Genomic DNA, 19,672 nt, shown 5'->3' on the forward strand with positions numbered 1-19,672 from the left:
ACTTGAAAGTAACTCACTCCACCACTATGACACCCTTAAAAATACAAACCCTACCCAGTGCAGCCACTAGGTGTCAGGAGTGTCTATGCTCTGGTGTGCTGATGGTCAAGTGGAGGTAGGGGGTAAGGGGGGGGGGGGGGGGGGGGCCCTCGTCCAGCCCTGGCAGCGGAGAGGGGGGCAGCAGAGGGTTGGCGCTTGTCTGGACCCCCCCTCAAGAGCTCGTTTAGTACCCCCAGCCCAGAAGGGGGCCCCGCTGGCCTCTCGCTGCTGTGCGCATGCTCCCGCCCAATGAGAAAAAGACCACAGTGTTGGCGGGGTCCAGTGCGCCCAACCAGAGGACAAAAAAAGAAAATGTGAGCGAACGAGAGAGAGAGAGTGAGAGAGAGAGAGAGGGAGAGAAAGAAAGAGAGAGAGAGAGGAGAGAGAAAAGAAAAGAGGGGGACCTGTAGGAGTTTGGCTTACATCTCCTGCCTCGTAAATCTTTCCCCATCCCCGACCCGGGATTTTACAGGGATTCCTCTGGGGGGCACAGGAATGTGACGGAGCTGACCTCGGGAGTCACGTACTTTGATTCCGAAGGACATAAATTAGAGGCTGTGGAATGTGGGCCCTAACTGGATGGATTGAGGAAGAGCGCAGTTAAAGAAGGAGTCTCTTTGGACCCCCTCAATCTCTCTCACACTCTCTCTCTCTCTCTCTCACACACACACACACACACACACACACACACCTCCGACTACCTCAGAAACCCCATGTGTGAACGAGGCCCGTCCCTCGCGCCTCAATTATCTCCAGCATTCCACATACAGCACGGGCATTTAAATAGAACACAGCCTGCGATGTTTTATACGCCTCTCCTTCTATTTTAAGTACCCTAGAAACACCCAGAGGACGCAATGCAGCCGAGCAGATAACAGGGTGAATTTTTTTCTCTTTTTTGGGGGGGGGGGGGGGGCGAAATAACAGCGCTCCCCATCCAGCCTCCAGCTCTCTGATCATCATCCGTCTAGGCGGCGCACTGGAGGAAGCCCTGTATGGCCGCCAGATGGATTCTGGGATTGGGCACTATGTCATGTTGGAGAGCGGTGGGCACAGATACAGGGAACACAGGGAGGGCTGGAGGGTGGGGTGGGGTGGGGTGGAGGGGACTGGAGGGGGTGAAATAGAGGGTGGAGAGGGTGGCGAGGGTGGCGAGGGTAGAGAGAGAGAGGGGTGAGGTGGGGTGGCGTGGGGGTATGGGTCTGTTTCAGCTGGCGTGCCACGGGCGACGAGCACACGGGCTGTGCGAAATTAACTCGGCTGAATTAATAAGAGCGAGATGGAAAATGAAGCAGAGATGCAGGCAGGGGAACAGGCGGAGAGGGCTTTTTTACGAGCTGCAAGGCCCTCGCTCTCGCGTACTGATGAAGACATACAGAACCCTCAGCAGGGAAGGGCTCACTCTCTTTCTCTTTCTCTCTCTCTCTCTGTCTCTCTCTCTCTCTCTTTCTGTCACACTCAACTTCTTACACATGGAAACGTATAGTCACACACAATTACTCACCTTTCTCTCTCTCTCTCTCTCTCTCTCTGTCTGTCTCTCTTGAGTACATACACACGTTCATACTCTCAAAACAGCCATTTCTCCTGTACGCACAGACCCACACACACAGAGAGAGACATTCCTCTTCCCCGTCACACTCTCCCACTCACACTCTTCCCTGTCTCATATTCACACACGTGTGTGTGTACGTAAACACCCACAGAGCACGGCCTCCTTACAGTAAGTGAGGGATCAATAGTGATTGATGACCGAGTGCTTCATAATTGGCCCGGCTCTCCTTCGGTCGCCAGGCAGAAGGCGCCGTTGCCATGGCAATCCGATCGAGCCCCTTCTGATTTGACGCAGCTCAATCATAGCCCGGCGTTTTTGAAAGAAGGGAAGAGAGGGAGCGAAAAAAAAAAAAATCCTCTTGTTAGTTAGCACCATTGATTTGACACTTCACACGTTTTTATCGCCGTGTAATTATGCTCGGCGCTGACACAAATATACTCGCGCCCCTGTCCGGCGAGGATTTATGTGTTGTGGGTTTATTGCCGCCGGGCTACTCGGCGTCCGTCGTGTGTGTGTGTGTGTGTGCGCGCGAGAGAGCGAGCATTAGCACTTAGCTTTGGTGCTGCTGGCCACCTGCCCATATTTCACTCATCAAGGTCGGGCCTCCCCTGGAACCCCCCATAAAACAACATAAAATACGCCGGACCAGCTCCCTTTTCTTAAAGCCGAGGTAACACGAGCTGAGGGAATACACCGAGATTTATGTCCCCGGGCGGCAGCAGTAGCAGCACCCTCATAACCACATCATGCATAGGCACACGACGCAAACCCCCGTGTCACGCAGCGCACTTCCGCGGAACATTCTAGAATTGTGCGCAAAGTAAGGGGCCGGGGGGGGGGCGGGGGGGGGGGGGGGGGAACACGGGGCGATAATAGTCAAGCGGGGGGGGGGGGGGGGGGAACACGGGGCGATAATAGTCAAGCGCTGTCAAAACGTTTTAATAATTAATAAGCCTTTACAGATGTGTTTACAGAGGCGGTGGCCATAAAAAAAAGCCTACCTCACCTGAACCGCTGGCTCTCTAAACGGGAGCGTAATGGCCTGAGGCCAGATGAATGGCGTCTCAGTCGTCAGGTATGGTCGGTGCGCGCCACCAGCCACCCAGAGCGGAGCCCCTGTTTGTGTAATGTGTGTCAGAGATCCTGCCCGGTGATAGACCACCCTGTCAACGCAGCATGCCTGGGAGGCATACAACGGAACGCTACACACACTGCAAACACACACCCCACAACCCCTTTTTAGAGATGCGCCTGGTGGTGTGCGTGTGTGTGTGTGTGTGTGTGTGTGTGTGTGTGAGAAGTGCGGTGTAGGTGAGTGTTTATGCCCCAACTCTACACCAGACACATGGGCTTTGTATTATCTTTTGGGTGAAATGAGGTGTGTGTGTGCTAAAATGAGCCCATCACCTTTGTCCCTGTTTCTCCTCTCACACATAACCACACACACACACACACACACACACACACACACACACACACACACACACAGCCTAATGAGACCGACTGATGGCAAGCAGCAACAGAACATCTGAAGTTATTTTCACTTGACAGTTAAGTCTTTTCACCTCTAAGAGGTTGCAGTCAAGACTATTTTCGTCTGCTTAATGCACTTCAGTCTAGTGATAGTTTTGGGGGATTTTGCTATCATTCTATTCAAATGATTAAGCCTATTACTGTTATCAGTATTTTGTGTAGGCTATATGACTACTTTAACTGTTCATTTTGTGATCATTATTTTTATTGTCAAGTTTCTCAGTCTTACAGAAAGTGTTGAGGTCCAGATCCATGATGAAGTTCACCACAATATATTTGAACACAACTACTAGTATTCTGATATAAATCATCAGATTTAATTTGATCAATTTGATTATTTAAAAAAAAAAAATGTTGAATCAATTTGATTTAAAAAAAAAAAAAAAAGGTCTTCACAGGACCAATTTAAAACTCATTGATTTCCAGTATCTTGTTTTTCTAGACACAAACACACACAGTGTATGTCTCCGAAGACAACAGCAATCACAAAACAGCAGGGGATAGACAGAGAGAGGGAGTAAGAGACAGAGAGAGAGAGAGAGAGAGAGAGAACAGCTGACTGCTAGTTCTATACACAAGAAATGTTTTGCATGGTTGAGCACTCGATGCTCACCAAGATTACAGTTGTAATGACGCTTAAGATCATTACTGAGAATCTTGCCACTAAGTCCTTAGTCCTTACCAAGCCAGGCCCTAAACATTACATCCCACCTCACCTCAGTCAAGGACACGTGGCACTTCTCAGAGAGGACAGAGACGGATGAGAAAAGTGCTTTCAAATTCAAGGTGAACTCAGAGAACATGGCCACCGTGCTGGGCTGGGCTGGGCTGGGCTGGGTTGGGCTGGGGTCTGAACAGAGGCATCAGGACTGTACAACAGAATACTCTGCAGCGCAGAGCACACACACACACACACACACACACACACACACACACACACACACACACACACACACACACACACACAAATAGATACACACAGATACACACATACACACATACACAAACAAACAAACAGATACACACAGATACACACTCACAGAAACACACAGACACAGCCACCCACCCACACCAACCCACACACAGACATACACACACACACCTACTGTACACACAGGTACACACACACACACACACACACACACACACAAACACACCCTCAGGAGAGGCTAAGATTGATGTGACTTATCTGGTGGCCTGCGGCCCATTACTCATCATTAGGGTAAATAGAGGAAGAGGAGAGATAGGGAGTGGAAGAGGGTGAGAAATAGAGAAAGACATAAAGACGACAAAGAAAAAGAGAGAGAATGGGTGAAAGAGAGATGAAGAAAGAAAGTGAAAGAGAGAAAACAGGACAGAGGGAGGAGGTGGATAGGTAGAGGAGGAAGGAGAGAGGAGGAGACCCACAATTCTCAATAAAAGGATGGCTGACTGAGCTGAATGTCAGAAAATATTCATCCAGCACTGTGAATATAACAGTGTGTGTGTGTGTGTGTGTGTGTGTGTGTGTGTGTGTGTGTGTCCATGGTGTTGCACTAACCTTGCTAAGGATGTAGATGAGGTCTCCTCTCTGGAAGGCCAGCTCATCTGGCTTGTCTGCCTCACAGTCCCATAATCCTTGGTAGTAGTTTGCATACTCAGACCAAGCTATGACACACACAAACACACACATATTCAATTCTTTATTTGGATTAGAAGATAAGCATAGATCATGGCATAATCCAAATGTATTAGAAAGGTGTACAACAGTGGCCAATATCCCAGTCCATTATGCACATTTGGGGTAAAGGTGACACCTATGCATCCATATGTTCAGATTTGCAGGCTTCTTTCAGGGTCACCTTTAGAGTTGTTACTAAGCACATTATGAAGAGTAATCTTGGCTGCATATTAAAGATCTTTTTCTGCGTTTTCGGTGGCAGTTACGACGGGTGTTTGCTGTGAGCCAGGGCCAGGCCAGCATGTGCCATTACCCACGCATGCGCACAGACACACACAAATAAATTCTAAAGTGCCTGCATACATGACAACCACCAGTGTTGTCAGTGTGGTGTTTGGATGTTCATAACATTCTACAGCTGTTGGCTGCCATTAGTTGTGTTCAGATCTCACCTGATTTTGGTCTGTTATCAGTATCCTCTGCATTGTCTGACAGGTCATCCTCTGAAACACAAACACAAGTTAGAGGTAACTAAACAATTGTCCAAACAAAAAATCATACAATATATACGTGGTAATATAATAATGATCACAGAAAATATTTCAGATGGTAAGGTACATATTTGGAAAGAGCTGATGATTTATTGCTCAAACAATATGGCTGGAGGTTTTCGTCAACGTGCCTGATAAGCCTGTTTTTGTGGGCTTTGGTTTCATTTCCTGTAAAGCTGCTTGAAACCAAATATACTCGTTATTCAAAGCACTATCTGAATAAAACTGAGCTGAACAATTTTTTTTATTTGCAGAACCCACTTGTAAAGATCAACATTTTTTCTACCTACAAAAAAAGTGTACCAACAAAACGCATGCTAAATACTGTGGATAAGAAATGACACTCCTAAAAGTTTGGGGCATTTTCCCAGTGTATCAGGTGCTATTGTCTATGTCACATGCCACCCTTTACCAAATAATCATGTCCTTCATAGAGATTGAACTCCCCTGGTGAAATATGGGCATGTTGGTGTTTGTGTGTGCATGTGTGTGCGTTAGTGTGTGTGTATGTGTGTGTGTGTGTGTGTCAGTAAATGTGAGAGTGTGTGTGTGTGTGTGTGTGTGTGTGTGTGTGTGTGTCCTGCCAGACGGGGCATTGATTCTGGGCGTGGCACCAGTGTGTCTGTCAGGTGACAGTGATACGCCTGCTCTCTGCCTCTCACATCCATCCTCACACTGTCAGCCTGCCGATAAAACCGCCGCTCCCCGCAACCCTATACTTCCAACGGCCCGGCGCGGGGCCCACACTTCCAGTAAGGACCAGCGGGAAAAATGACAAGAAGGAAGGGTCAGGACAGGGCCCATGGCCCCATTCATCCATCACAGAAGTTTCAGCTGAGGTCCAATCAAAGCCTGGAATTTGATTTCGCATCGTGATGAGTTGAACTTTTACAGTTCCTCTGATTGGCATTAAATGAGATGGAGAGAGCGATGTTTATAATAAATAAATAAATATCAAAGCAATCTCCAGCATGTTGCTTCAGTGAATTCTCTCTATCGCTGTTAGAACCCACTGTCATTTTCTTAATACATTCTGAAGCTGAAAATGAAAAAAAAAAACAATTCTCACACAAAATGCGAAAGTAACACACTCAACAAGCACTGAGGTTTGCATTGGACATACCTCTCCAGCTTGATAGGACGGGGGGGGGGGGGGGGGGTAAAAGATCAAAGAGTTGGACAACTGCCTGTCTGCCACGCTGGACGCTGCTCTCCTGCAAGCCGTCATGTCCAGCCTGTGTGCAGCGGAGGGGAGCCGAGAGGAGAGGAGAGGAGTCGCAGCGCAGGCCTGGCGATTCCGTATCAATTTGATTCAATTTTCCACTCAATAAACCCATCAAAGCTGCGGCTGCCTGCTGTCTGATCCCTACTCCCCCTCCCTCCCTCCCTCCTCCCTTCCTCCCTCTCTTTCCCCGACACGCTGGCCATTTAAGGAGCTTCTTTATGCTTCTCCGCACCATCGAGAAATTGACTAAATCCATCACCAGGGTCGAATACTGTAACCACCCACGGCGGTGGAGTTTAAAAAACTTAAGCACAGCGATGACAAATGACAACACAGAGGACTGTGTCTGTGATATCAGGGGTCACGGTCATCAGGGGTCGCGTGTGTGCTAACTCACACATTTGTCAACACTGTGCCAGTTTACAGGCGCTTTTAGTTGTGTCACATTCTACAGTTCTGCCTGTTCAGGATATCAGTATGGGGATAGACTCAGCAGTTTTCGATGGTGGTGGTGTGTGTGTGTGTGTGTGTGTGTGTGTGTGGAGGGGGGTGGGGGGGTGGGGGGTAGCTGTGGTGGCAAGAATTCGAGAGCAAGCGCTGATAAGAGGAGAGAGATGGATGGTCCGAAGGAGAGGGGCGAGAGAGAGGAGAGACGGTCATCCGATCCACCATCTGTGGCCAGGGTCTGTTCCCACACCACATGGCCGCGTGGAGCGGAGCTGTCACTTTCGCGAGACGGATGTCCCTCTCTCTCTCCCCGCTGTCCAGCCGTTAAGTGCCGTGAGGGACGGCCGCTCCGACTTCGGGTGATTGAATCTTGATGGATCTGCGCGCGACAGGCCCGGCCAAGGCGCGGCGACGGCGAGAGTCGAGCCCTCGGCCGCGCACCTGGCTGACCTGAGCAGACATCTGACCAGGGCGTACGCCAAGAAAACCTTGTGCGCCTTTCATGTCATATCTCATCCTGCATTGGTCATTGGCATGTCCAGATACACATGGGTCAACGGTGCTTTTGATGTCGCTAAGATTCCACAAGAATGTAGGGTCACTCTCATCAGTCTAGTAGCCTCAGCTGTCTACAGCTGATGTATTTGGTAGAACATGCCAAACAGATATCAAAGCTCACGCACCTGTTTGATAGGTGTCTGCCGAATACCGTTGTGATTATAGATGCTACGGCACAATGGGATTTCCACAGTAGTTCATCTTAATTCATGACCAGGTACACTCTATACTATATACTAGAACCATGCAGGCTTTAAAGAACTCTTAGGAGTTCCTTTGATGAACTATGAACCATTTTGGTTTTATATAGCACCTTTTTTTCTTAGTGTGTAGTGCCGTGTCTCACAGTAGTGTAACAGCAGAGGATCAGGCTACCTGGCAGCACTTCGTAAATATCCTCTTCGTCCTCTTCCTCTTCCTCCAGCATGTCCTCCTCCTGGGCCACCTGCCGGGTCCTCCAGGCCTCGGGCGTCCGGTGGGAGGTGGGCGCGGGCGGGGGCACAGGGCCGTGGGACGCGGTGGGGGTGGCGACGGGCATGGGGCGAGGAGGAGGGGTGGCCACTCTCTCGATGTCATCATAAGTCTCCTCCTCTTCTTCCTCCTCCTCTTCCTCGTCGTCGTCGAAGGGGATGAAGGTGGAGGTGAGGTCTAACAGACAGCAGAACAGGCACACACACACAAGACAAAAGATTGTTATCAACACAGCACTGAGTTCAACAACTGAGCCATGGCATGATCAGAATAGTCTCAAAACTGTAAGCACTACTGTTAGTCTATGAGCATTAATCAAATATCTAGATGATCTTTTACTAGTCAATGAAGACATTTTACAAATGTGACCAATTCAAGTGACAAAAGTCTGACAAAAAAAGAAACAACACAAACAACAGAAAGAGTACACATAAGGGCGACAACTTTCCATGCAGTGGGGCTTGTGGCTCTAAAAAGTATCAACAGGACAGCAGAGGCCGTGGGGAGGAGGAAGGGAGGACGAGGAGGGAGGAGGAACGAGGAAGTGTCCGTTACTTCCCGCAAATCAGTTGGGTTGAGCCTATTATAGAGAATCTCTCTCTTCTCCCTTTCTCTCTCTTTCTCTCTCTCCCCCGCTCTCTCTGTCTCACTCTTTCAGATGGAGTGGGCCTGAGATTGCGGGCGACCGAGCCTCCTGTAACACAGGTTATCGTATCCTCCCTGACACCCCGGCGGCCCTGGCCCGGGTCGATGGGCCTGACAAATGGCCCCGCGATCGTCCCAATCAATTTCCCGTAAAAAGGAGCGCCGGGCGGCGGGGAAGGGGAGGCCACGAGGCAACATGTGGCACGGCCGGAGGGGCGTGTCTCGAGGCATGAGGAGGTCTGCCGCGCGTCGGATTGGCCGAGCGGCAAACGAGACGATTTCTCATCACCGAGACCGAGATCGCCGAAAAAACAAGGCGATCTTTTTCACCTCCAGACCTTTCCCCTTTCACCTGAGGCGAACTGGTACAGTCCAGAATGCAACTGCAGGCCATCAGTATGCATATGATAGCTGTTATATTCCAAACACAAATGGTGCCAAACAGTGACACAATATTAGCTATTTCTTGTGCCTTAATATATGATATGTCATTTTTCACAATCATGAACACAGTGCCTCATGTGGCTATTGACTAATATACGTTGGGAGATTCCAATTACCAAGAAGGGTACATGGGGAGTAAAGAATTCTTCGAAGGCTGAATGCTGCATCCCACAACATTAGTGAAAGTGGAACTACATTATTTTAGAGCCGCTCTATCTCTGAATCATCTGTTGACCACTAAACTATCTGTGTTAATAGCAAGTCTATTTGTAACCATATGTGGTTCTGAACTAAAAAAAAAAGTTACATGTACCTATATGATGGTAAAAAAGGAAGTCATGCATTCTTTCTGGTGTACGTATATTGGAGCTCTGTCCGTTCTGTTTGAGTTCCTCACCTTTGAGCACAAAGTTGATCTGGTCCACCCACTCTCTGGCCTCGCGAGTGCTGCTGGCGGTGAACTGTGAAGCACATGTGACTGACCATTAGCCATGTCCATGCTGCCTGCTATTTCCACACACACACCACAGGCCTCTCCTCACTCTCATGTTAATGACTTTGGACTTCGGGACACCAGGGCACGAGAGTAGCACCCATGGAGACCAGTTTAAGAAGAAGAAGATGTTGCCCCATTCCCCTACTCGACAAACCCATGACTGGCAAAGAGTACAACCGTATTTCTGTTTTAGTTTTAGTTTAATTCCGGAACTTTTAGTTCCAGAACCAACTAGACAGCACCTGGTAGGAGCGCCTCCCCGGGGCGGTCATCTCAAAGCAGGCGTTCTTTTTGGAGTCCTTGCGCAGGTTGGGCACCAGCTCTGCCCTGTAGCCGTTGATGTAGAAGGAGCCTTTCTGCTGCTTATCTGTACCACAGAGGAAGACACAGTGGGCCCCCTGACTTAACGCAGTCATTCATCAACACCATACTAGTATACACTCATTCATATTCAGTCAACATGGAAGAACTGGCAAAATATCAAGGTCGGCAAGAACAACAACAGCAGCATGTGTGTGTGGTTGTGTACCATTGTGATCAGGTGCTCCTGAAATGATAAGATCTAGCCAGCCCACAATAAAACAACAATATTGAAGGCACCTGAGATATATTGAGGCTGGTTAGATCACTTTTTGATCAGGTGTACAAAGAAGATCCAACCATTTACTTTATAACTCAATTTCTTCTTCTAAGAGACCTCCATTAGATCAAGATGTTAAATTATGGTTGCACTTAAGCAGTACAAGAGGCCAGGTCTCCACAAACTGGGTTGGGCTGAATAACTAAGTGGATTACAAAGGCACACAATCCCTTACAGTCTGGGATGGGACACCAACCTTTCTCACTGCCAAAATAGTAGAAGATGGTGTTGTTGAGGACACACCATCTTTTCTGCCACTCCATTCGAAGAAAACTGTGATCTATGAAGACAGAAACAGATCAAACATCAAAGATCAGCGGAGTAAAAAAAAACAGATCTATTTAGTAACAGTTGTGAGATAATGTAGCATTTCGGTGATTTTACCTCTCCTCTTCTTCTCCAGGTAGCCCTGCTTTAGAATATTAGTCAGCTCCTGGGCTCCAACCGTAGCTATCTCCCTAAAATCTGCAAAAAAGAGCATCAGTCGTATTTAATTATACTTGATTCAGAATTGAAAATTCAGTTTAAAGCTGTACATCATGATTCAGGATAGGTCAAATCTGCAAAACAGAGCATCAGTCTTATCTAGTTATTCAATTCAGAATTGAAAATTCAGTTTAAAGCTGTACATAATGATTCAGGATATGTTAAATAATGTTTATGTTTTTCCATTTGTATACCTACAGTATAGTACTGTATACATGGCCCAATACCATAATCAATGAGGCACTCCATCCCTTGACTTCAATTAAAGTCTTTAAGCAACATCACAACCGGCAATGTAGTACACTAAAAGTTCAATAGAAAATCTATACGGCATTATCTTCAAACGCGTGTGTCCATTTTCCGAAGTCATTCCCTACATGGTGGAATAACAGGGGGGAGTATATCTGGGACACAGAGGTCATGAGGAGTAAACGCATTCCAACTCTGGGATCAGATACTCCACTGCAGCTTTGGACTAAAACTCAGATCAATACGTTTAATGCTGAGAGAGAGAGAGAGAGAGAAAGAGAGAGAGAGGGGGGGGGGAGAGAGCGGGAGAAAGAGAGAGAGAGAGAGAGAGAGAGAGGAAGAGAGAAAGAGAGAGAGAGGGAAGGAGAGAAAGGAAGAGAGAGAAAGAGAGAGAGAATGAGAGAAAGGAAGAGAGAGAAAGAGAGAGAGGAGGCAACTTCGTTACGTTGAGGTTGAATGTATTGCATGTTCTACAGCTATCGCTAATGGTAACAATAGTCACAATATCTAACTTGCTTTTGTAATTTCACTGCTCTTCTATCTTAATCTGGGTGAAGCTTCATTTGGTTAATTTTAGCACATATATTTTCAAAGGCGAATGTTGAAAACGCTTTCAGTGCACCAACAGTACAAATTCGCATAAATAGGAGTTAAGTAAGTAAATGCCCCCCAATTAACAGTATAGTCCCTCCAGGATCCTTGACCAAGCCAAGATTCCGAGCCAGTGTGTTTTGTCAAGAGCACCACCCACACACCACCCACACACGCCAGCACGTTCTATCATGGCCTCATTAATGTAATGTCCCCACCTTCCACCTGCATCGGCACGCTTTAATGCGTTTTCTCATCTCAGTTTAGACCGCTGCCTGTGTTGAATAAGAGTTAATGGAGTTGCGTAACACAGGAGCCCTTCCTGTATGCGCACGATAGGGATTAATTAACATGTAGTGATTCATAGCTACCCCCCCTCCGTCACATCATCTCAGTATAAAATGTAACTGCTCGCCGTGTATAAAGCTATCCGCTATTAATCATCAAAGTCCACCGAGTGTTTTACATAAATTACAACGGTAAAGAGGGATAGAGTGCACCCATAAATATGGCGGAGAAGAAATATTCATATATGAATTAGATGGATTGATTACAGTGAGGGTCTCGAGAGACTAGTTTGATTTCATTTTAGGGCACTTTGCTGCTAACTGCATTTCAGCCAACATGCTTAGATACTTCAAAACAAGAAGCAAAGAACGTTCAACACACTCAAACAAAAAGCAAAAGAGCTGTGGCCAAAAAAATGAAACACTGTTTGGGGCGAAGTGACAGGAATGCTACTGATGCTACAGATGTGAAAACAAAGCCCAGGTCACACAACTTTGTGATCGGTCTGTCATCAGACGAGAGGCTCGAGGGGTGGTGGGGGTGGGGGTGGGGGGTAGGAGGAGCAGGTGGGCTCTGGGGTGGGTGGACGGGAGCGATTCGGAGGACATTTGTAAAGGTGCAGAGGCCTTCCTGCCCAGTCTACTGATGACAGAAAGAGCAGCCTGGAATCCAGTCCCTTTCAACTGGTTGGCCGAGTGAACCAAAACAATGTGTACCAACACTGTCGTGTGTGTGTGTGTGTGTGTGTGTGTGTTTGTGAGTGCGTGGGTGGGGTCACATATTTGTGTGTTTGTCTGTGTGTGTGTGGGGGGGGGGGCACATATTTGTGGGTTTGTCTGTGTGTGTGTACAGGCCTCTTCGAGTGGGTGTGGGTGTACAAGTTCACATGCTTGTGTCAGTTTCAGAAAGTGTGTGTGCTTCAGAGCGCTGCTGTGTGAGTCTGGGACAAGCACTGTCATCTGTGTTTGTCTCGGGGGTTAATTGGTCAACATGCATCAAGAGCCCATTCTGGGCCAGTTGAGATGATGCTTCCCTGTGATACAATGATTACAAATACACACTTAAACATCTGCGGCACTTTAGGCAGTGCTGGATGTTATGACCATCTCAAGTGCATATGTGAAATAAAGACTTCTAAAATGGCAGGATTCTCATAAAATTCTCCTAATGTTTTGTGATATTTTACATGATTGGTTATAGTGAAGGTGGACAGTAAAAAAGAGAAATCCGTTCTGTCAGAAAAAAATGTTTAGGAAATAGAAACCACTTCATTTGAATTGAGCCAAACCAACCACCTGTTTTTGCCTGTTTTTTTTTTTCTTTCCTGAAGCTGAAAATAATATAATCCATCAGAAATCTTCACACCCCCTGCCCTCAGCTGTTTGTCTGAATAACATCTTACTCATTCTCACCATGGAAAAAACATGCTGAGAGCTGTGAACAACATCGTTCCCATGCTCTCTCTCTCTCCCTCTATCTCTATCCCTCTCTCTCTCTCTCTTTCTCTCTCCCTCTGTCAGTGGGGCTCTGTGAGGGCAGGGAGGGCGTAGCGACCCCCCCCCCCCCCTCAACTCACTCCTGCTGTCCGGCCCCATCAGGAGAGGATGTGTGTTGTCATGAACGTGACCGTGCCATAGCCGCCCCATTCATACTGGCCCCTTCTACCTCAACCCCAAAACAACCCCTTACACATCCCCACTTCCCACCTCGTCCGTCTGCCTCTCTCTCCCTCTCTCCACTCTAATCCCCCTCTCCATCCTTTCTTCTCTCGCACAGTCTCTCTCTCTCTCCTCTCTCTCCCCATTGTTCACACCTCTCTCTCTCTCTCTCTCACTCACTCTCTCTCCCTCTCCCTCTCTGTCTCTGTTCATTTTTTCTCGCCTCTTCCTCCTCCTCCGAAACGCTGACACCTTTTAATCCCCTCCATCCATCTCCCTCCCCCTTCTCCTCGTTTGTCTTGGGAGGTCGAGCCCGGCGTAATAGTTAGCGGCGGAATAAAACAAACAGCGGGCCCGGGCGAGACGGGCTTAAAAATGAGCTGACACTTAAAAGGGCCGGCTCTCGTCTCTGGACAGCCGGAGAGAGGCCTCCATCCGGCCCTGTTTTGGCGCGGCGCGGCGCGGCTCGGTCGCTCTCCGCCAGCTGACTTATGAGGATGGAGAGGAAGGAAGCGGAGTTCACGTCCGCCAGGGAGGCCCTTTGATCATCCCACCGCTCGCTCTCGGCCGAGGTGTGAGCGAGCGCGAGCGGACAGTCGGGGGGAAAGGGACCGTCCGTCCATTCTATCCTTCTTCCACAGGGTAGCAGTCTAACCTAAAAATTAAGCACGCACGCATGCGGAAAGAAAAAAGAATGCCCTCTCTCTTCATTTACCACCCTCCGGAAACGAATGCCGGCCTCCGATAGGTCAGCGAGCCCAGCGTCGTCTCACTCAAACCCCGATGAGTCTCGCGAGCCAATCGGATTGGAAATTTACAGAGCGACAGCCAATACGATCCATCGAAAGGGAGCCTCCAGCACAGCAGGCTGCCTTAGAGAGATAAGCGAAGGAAATGATGGGGTGACTCGATTTCTCCGTAAGCCCCCCCAAAAAAATCGTAACAGTTGGGAAGACCTTCAATTTTACAAGGAGCTCTGGGTTTTTTTGTTTTTTTTTTAAAGAAAAAAAAAACAAAATGTCTTCGTCTACCCCCAGGGGCTGTTCTATACAGTTGTCATGGTAAACAGACCACCAAAATGCAACATTCTGTAAGACACACAAACTAATTGTGGGTTTCAAATGATTTGCTCGAAAGCAACATGGGCCCCATTAAAACGGCTGATTAGATGAATCTTCCAGGCTGTGATTTTTTAATTCAACTATAAATTGTGTATTTAATTATTCACAGGCATGTGGAGACTTGGGTTTCATTCTCTTCCTTTTCCTCTTTTTAATTAGTGCCACAGAAATCATTTACTGTTTAATTTGTTATGGCCGTCTATCAATTATTCAATATTACACTGTCCATATTATTCAGGGAGAAGATCTGCAGATGTCTAATATGCCCATTTGTTACCAGACATTTGATGTGCGCTTTCCATTTACCAACTGGGAAAATAAAATAATAATGCTGGCCATGAATGGCTTGTGTTTAGGGAGGGAGATATCTGAACTTATTTAAGAGACTCTTCATCAAGTGCCCCCCTACACACACACACACACACACACACAAACGCATCTGTTTCTGCTCTAAAACTTCAGCTTCTGTTTTTTCACCTTGTCTAAAAGATCCTCACTTCACAAAAGTTCCTAACCCTGTTTGCCTGAAAAACAAAATCACACCATTTCAAAATCAACTAAAATCGATCAATGGATCAAATAAAGGCACGTGTCCACATTTGGATATAAACAAAGAAAATATCCCCACAAGTGCCGATGACAACTCTCTGACCTACTGTAAACCTATCAGTTATAACTGCTTATTCCGAGCTGTAGCAGGCGTTTGTCAGCACACTGTGCAGGGGAGAGTGGGATGGAGGTGGCGTTGCGTACGCAGCTCCTGCCCCCTTTCTGGGCAGCTCTTTGTGTCTGCTGCAGGTTGAGAGGTGGGGGTGGGGGTGGAGGTGAGGGTGGGGGCGGGTGGGCAGGGGGGTTGGGTGGCTAGCGGGTGATGCATGGCATGGCTGTGTGCCGATGGCAGGATGTGATTGGTGGAGAAAGGGGGCGCGCAGCGTGGCACACGGGGCATGTTCATCAGTGCCACAGCAGACGCAGGGCATGCAGGCGGCACACACACACACACACACACACCCCAAATACACGTGTGTAGCCACATGCATACACAAACATACACACACACAAAACAATATCTTACACACACTCTCTCACACACACTCTCTCTCTCTCTCTCTCTCACACACACACACACACACACATAACTGCGCATATGCCCAAATAATGTATGTATGCTGCTGAGGCCTCTCTGTGGGAACCAAACTATAGAGTAATGCTCATCAACATCAGGACCCCACTGCTATATGCAAACACACACACACACACACACACACACACACACACACACACACACACACACACACACACTCATTCATTGAACTGTTTCACACCCCAAATAAGACGTAAACACACCCATATAAACAGACAGTCACATGCTCGCAGACGTTCACTCACACCTTCACATACACACCATGCCAACATTGGATCCAGATTCATGTTCCTGACTATGGCCTTGTGCCAGTCCAGCCACCTGAAACTAAGCTGATTAGACCCCCCCCGCCCACACACACATACACACACACACACACAGACACCTTCAGACACCTTCCACCTACACCATCTCACATCGAGCATTAATTAAACATCTCACGACACGCATACATCACTCTCCGCACAAGTCGAACGAAGAGCGACGCGCGCAATCTGTTTCCGGGCGCCATCTCTGATTAAAAGTGGGTGTGGACGGAGCGGGCCGCTGACGAGTCCGGGCTCGTCTCCCAGCTGTAAATTGGACTCCTCTCTGTCTCCCTCTCTCCCTCTCCCTCTCTCTCTCTCTGTCTCTCTTTCTCTCCCTCTCTGTCTCCCTCGCTCCCTCTCCGTCTCACCTACTCGTAATGCAGCACTCAGTGTGGCGTTATGGGGGCTCGGCGGTTGATCCCCCGCCATAAAAAAGGTGATTGATGGTATTATGACCTGAGGGAGTTAATGTACTCGCCCATTAAATCCCACTTTAGTTTGGCTACAAGTCAATCAGGAGGCCGGGCCGGGCAGAGAGGGAATCCAAATGAAGGAAGGACGGAAGTGCATGTCTGTTCGAGGGTGTGTGTGTGTGTGTGTGTGTGTGTGTGTGTGTGTCTGTCTGTCTGTCTGTCTGTCTGCCTGTCTGCCTGTCTCCTTCTCTGTCTTTATGGCAGCACATTAGTGCATGTGTCTCTGCATATGGAAATACATGTGTTCTGAACATGTGTGTTTCCATATACTGTATAAGATATATACTGTATGCATGTATTATGTATGCATATACATACATACTGATACACTTATGTATGTATTCTGCACATGTATGTGCTTACGTAGTCACTGGGGTTAAATTGTCTGTGTCTATCCAATGTCCTTGAATGTTCCAGAGTTTACATAAAAACCTCAGCCAAATAAACGGCGATCACCCCATCATCATATCCACCGAGAAGAGGCCTCATAGCCTCCTGAATGGGTCTGTCGTCCGCGAGGAGGGAAAAAAAAAAAATAAAAAACAGCAAACAGTGTTACCCCATATGGGGCTTCCAGGGGCTGGTGGGAGTGAAAGTGCCACTCAGGCGGTGATGGTAGTGGAGGGGCGGGCGGGCGGCCTCGTAGGCCCTGCAGTAGCGCTTAATGGAGTAAAACAAGCCCATGTGTGTCAGGGAGAGGATGGCCACTGCTGGGACGCTGTCAGCAGGGGGGCTGACCCAGCGAGGGGCTTCCTCTGGGAAGCTGGGATGGAACAGGGGGGGTGTAACCTGACACCCCCACCTGATTGAATACCTCCCGCTCGCCCGACGGGGGGGTGGGACGGTGAGGCCTTTTTTTTGGGAGCGGGGGGGGGGGGGGAGTGGAGGGGAGCGTTGCCATGTGAACACTTGGGTGGGCTTATTTTCGTCACGGCTGCAGCCGGAGGCGACTTCGCTCGCTCGAGCCGCACGCGAGCCGCACTCGCTGTGTCAGAGCTGGTCAACATAACAGACCTTTGGCAGATTAGATCACAAGCACACACACACACACACACACACACACACACACGCACACACACAGTCGCTAAACTAGCTGTGAGGCACCCTCCTCATATGCCACTGAGCTAATGTGCACAGCCCATCATTGTCTCCCAGCTTTACATAACCTTCACAACTGGAGCTGCAGCCTGAAAACTCTTAAGATTTAATTTCCAAGGCACAAAGGATGAGGCAAACAAACACCAAATAAACAAAATAAACAAAATCACAAAAAAAAGACAATGAGATCACCAAAACCAAATTTACATTTTACATTACACTTTATTGCAAGTACTAACTCACACCTTTGATGAATATAACTTCACCACTCCCTCCCAACCACGCCTGTGGCACTCTCTATCTATCCACCCACCCACCCACACACACACACACACCCACACACACACACACACACACACACACCACCGAACGTCTTTCAGCAGGAGCGCTCCCACCCCTGCCGACAGAGGAAGAGAGGGAGAGAGGGAGAGAGAGGGAGAGAGAGAGAGAGAGAGAGAGAGAGACGCGGGGCAGGGAGCTGACCTGCCGGTGAACCCGCCTGATGAGGTGAAACAGGAGGCACCAGGGTCCCCTGGGGCAGCGGGCAGGCACAGGGGAGGAATGCTGATCAGGGAGAGAGGGAGAGAGGGAGAGAGGGAGAGAGAGAGACTCACACACTCTCTCTCTCTCTCTCCCTCTCTCTCCCAGCGCTATAGGCTTTATTAGGAAATAGGATCCACTCTGATCCCACCCGGGTGCTCAATCTGCACCCCTGCGCTCACTAAATTGACACATTTGTCCTCATTAGAGGCCAGAGGCAGCGGCCTCCGAGACTCCTCTTCCTCAAAGCACACATCACGGGGGGGTGGAGGCGGGGGGGAGGGGGGCGATCGAAAAGAGAGGCAGCACACAAACAGAGAAATGAGAGGATGAGGAGAAGAGGAAGAGAGAAGATGTGTATGAGAGTGAGTGAAAGAGAGAGAGAGGGAGAGAGAGAGAGAGAGGGAGAGAGGGAGAGAGGGAGAGAGAGAAATGGCTGGGTGATAGGAATGATGAGGCAGCCACAGGTACGGACCACCATCAGGGCTTGATTTGATTCCATCTGCCCAGATGCATTCTTCGGGCATTTCGCTCGTGAAATACTGCATGCATGCTAATGAGACACCAACACAAGACTGCGGCATCGCTTTCTGCCCGAGAGCAGCCATTGGTCACAGTAACACCGCCGAAAAAATATTACACCCCCGAAGTAACTCTGATGCACTCCGGAAAACACCTCTCTCACGCCGACGCTATCAGAACAAGAGCTGTTCTGATTAAAGTTAAATTAAATCCATACGTGCTTATCTGAACTCGGGCCGAGGGGGATAAACGTATATGTCGGTTTGAAGAGAGTGGACTTGTGGTGGGTGAGGACAATCGGTTTGTTGACACCTCAAAAAGTCGCTCTCTCTTTTTTCGAGCGCCAGACTTTGATGTGGCTTCTTTTTTAACGCCCGGGCTACAAACTTTTAATAGGATCCCAGACACAGCGGCTCTTTGTCCGGTCGCTGGAGCCCGTGAGAGGTGCGGACAGGACAGGACTGGAGCCCCGGTGCAGGAGTCAGGGGCCCTCGCGCTGCTCCAGCCGGGGCCCTTTGTATCGGGGCCAGGCACGGTGTGGGAAACCCCTTTAAACAAGGAGCAGGGCCTGGCTCTCCTCTACACCCACTGCCTTTGATGGCGGACAGCGAGGGGGAATTTACGGTGCGCCATTGAGTGGGTCGGAGAAAAGGGGGGACCCCCCCTCTCTTTGGACGGATCCGAATGGTCTTACGACTCTCTAAATTTTTTTGTAGCCTCCCGCGCTGATTTACAATGCCCATTCAGACGTTGTAACGGCAAATACAATAATCCTTTAATGGCGAAGGAGAGAAGGGGGACAGATTCAGGGGCCAATGTGCAGAACTGACACCCAAGCGCTATCTCTACTGTATATACACCACCACGGTGAAATAAAATAGAGGGCTAAGAATGTGTGTGTGTGTGTGTCTGTGTGTGTGTGTGTGTGTG

At 48.7% G+C, this 19,672-nt stretch overlaps 1 protein-coding gene across 3 annotated transcripts in view; it reads right to left on the bottom strand.

Annotated features, from left to right (window-relative positions):
- The window catches only part of skap1 (src kinase associated phosphoprotein 1), a 43,762-nt gene that overhangs the window by 7,630 nt on the left and 16,460 nt on the right, over window positions 1-19,672 (bottom strand). For all 3 annotated transcript variants that reach the window (XM_062526786.1, XM_062526785.1, XM_062526784.1), the window contains 7 exons: window positions 10,649-10,729; window positions 10,461-10,544; window positions 9,867-9,991; window positions 9,526-9,589; window positions 7,944-8,216; window positions 5,240-5,290; window positions 4,668-4,774 (listed from right to left, as the gene is read on the bottom strand). In XM_062526786.1, coding sequence (XP_062382770.1) covers window positions 4,668-4,774; window positions 5,240-5,290; window positions 7,944-8,216; window positions 9,526-9,589; window positions 9,867-9,991; window positions 10,461-10,544; window positions 10,649-10,729 — 785 coding nt within the window. The remainder of the gene's footprint in view (window positions 1-4,667; window positions 4,775-5,239; window positions 5,291-7,943; window positions 8,217-9,525; window positions 9,590-9,866; window positions 9,992-10,460; window positions 10,545-10,648; window positions 10,730-19,672) is intronic.

Source organism: Sardina pilchardus, chromosome 22, assembly GCF_963854185.1.
Source record: "Sardina pilchardus chromosome 22, fSarPil1.1, whole genome shotgun sequence".
Lineage (NCBI taxonomy): Eukaryota > Metazoa > Chordata > Actinopteri > Clupeiformes > Clupeidae > Sardina > Sardina pilchardus.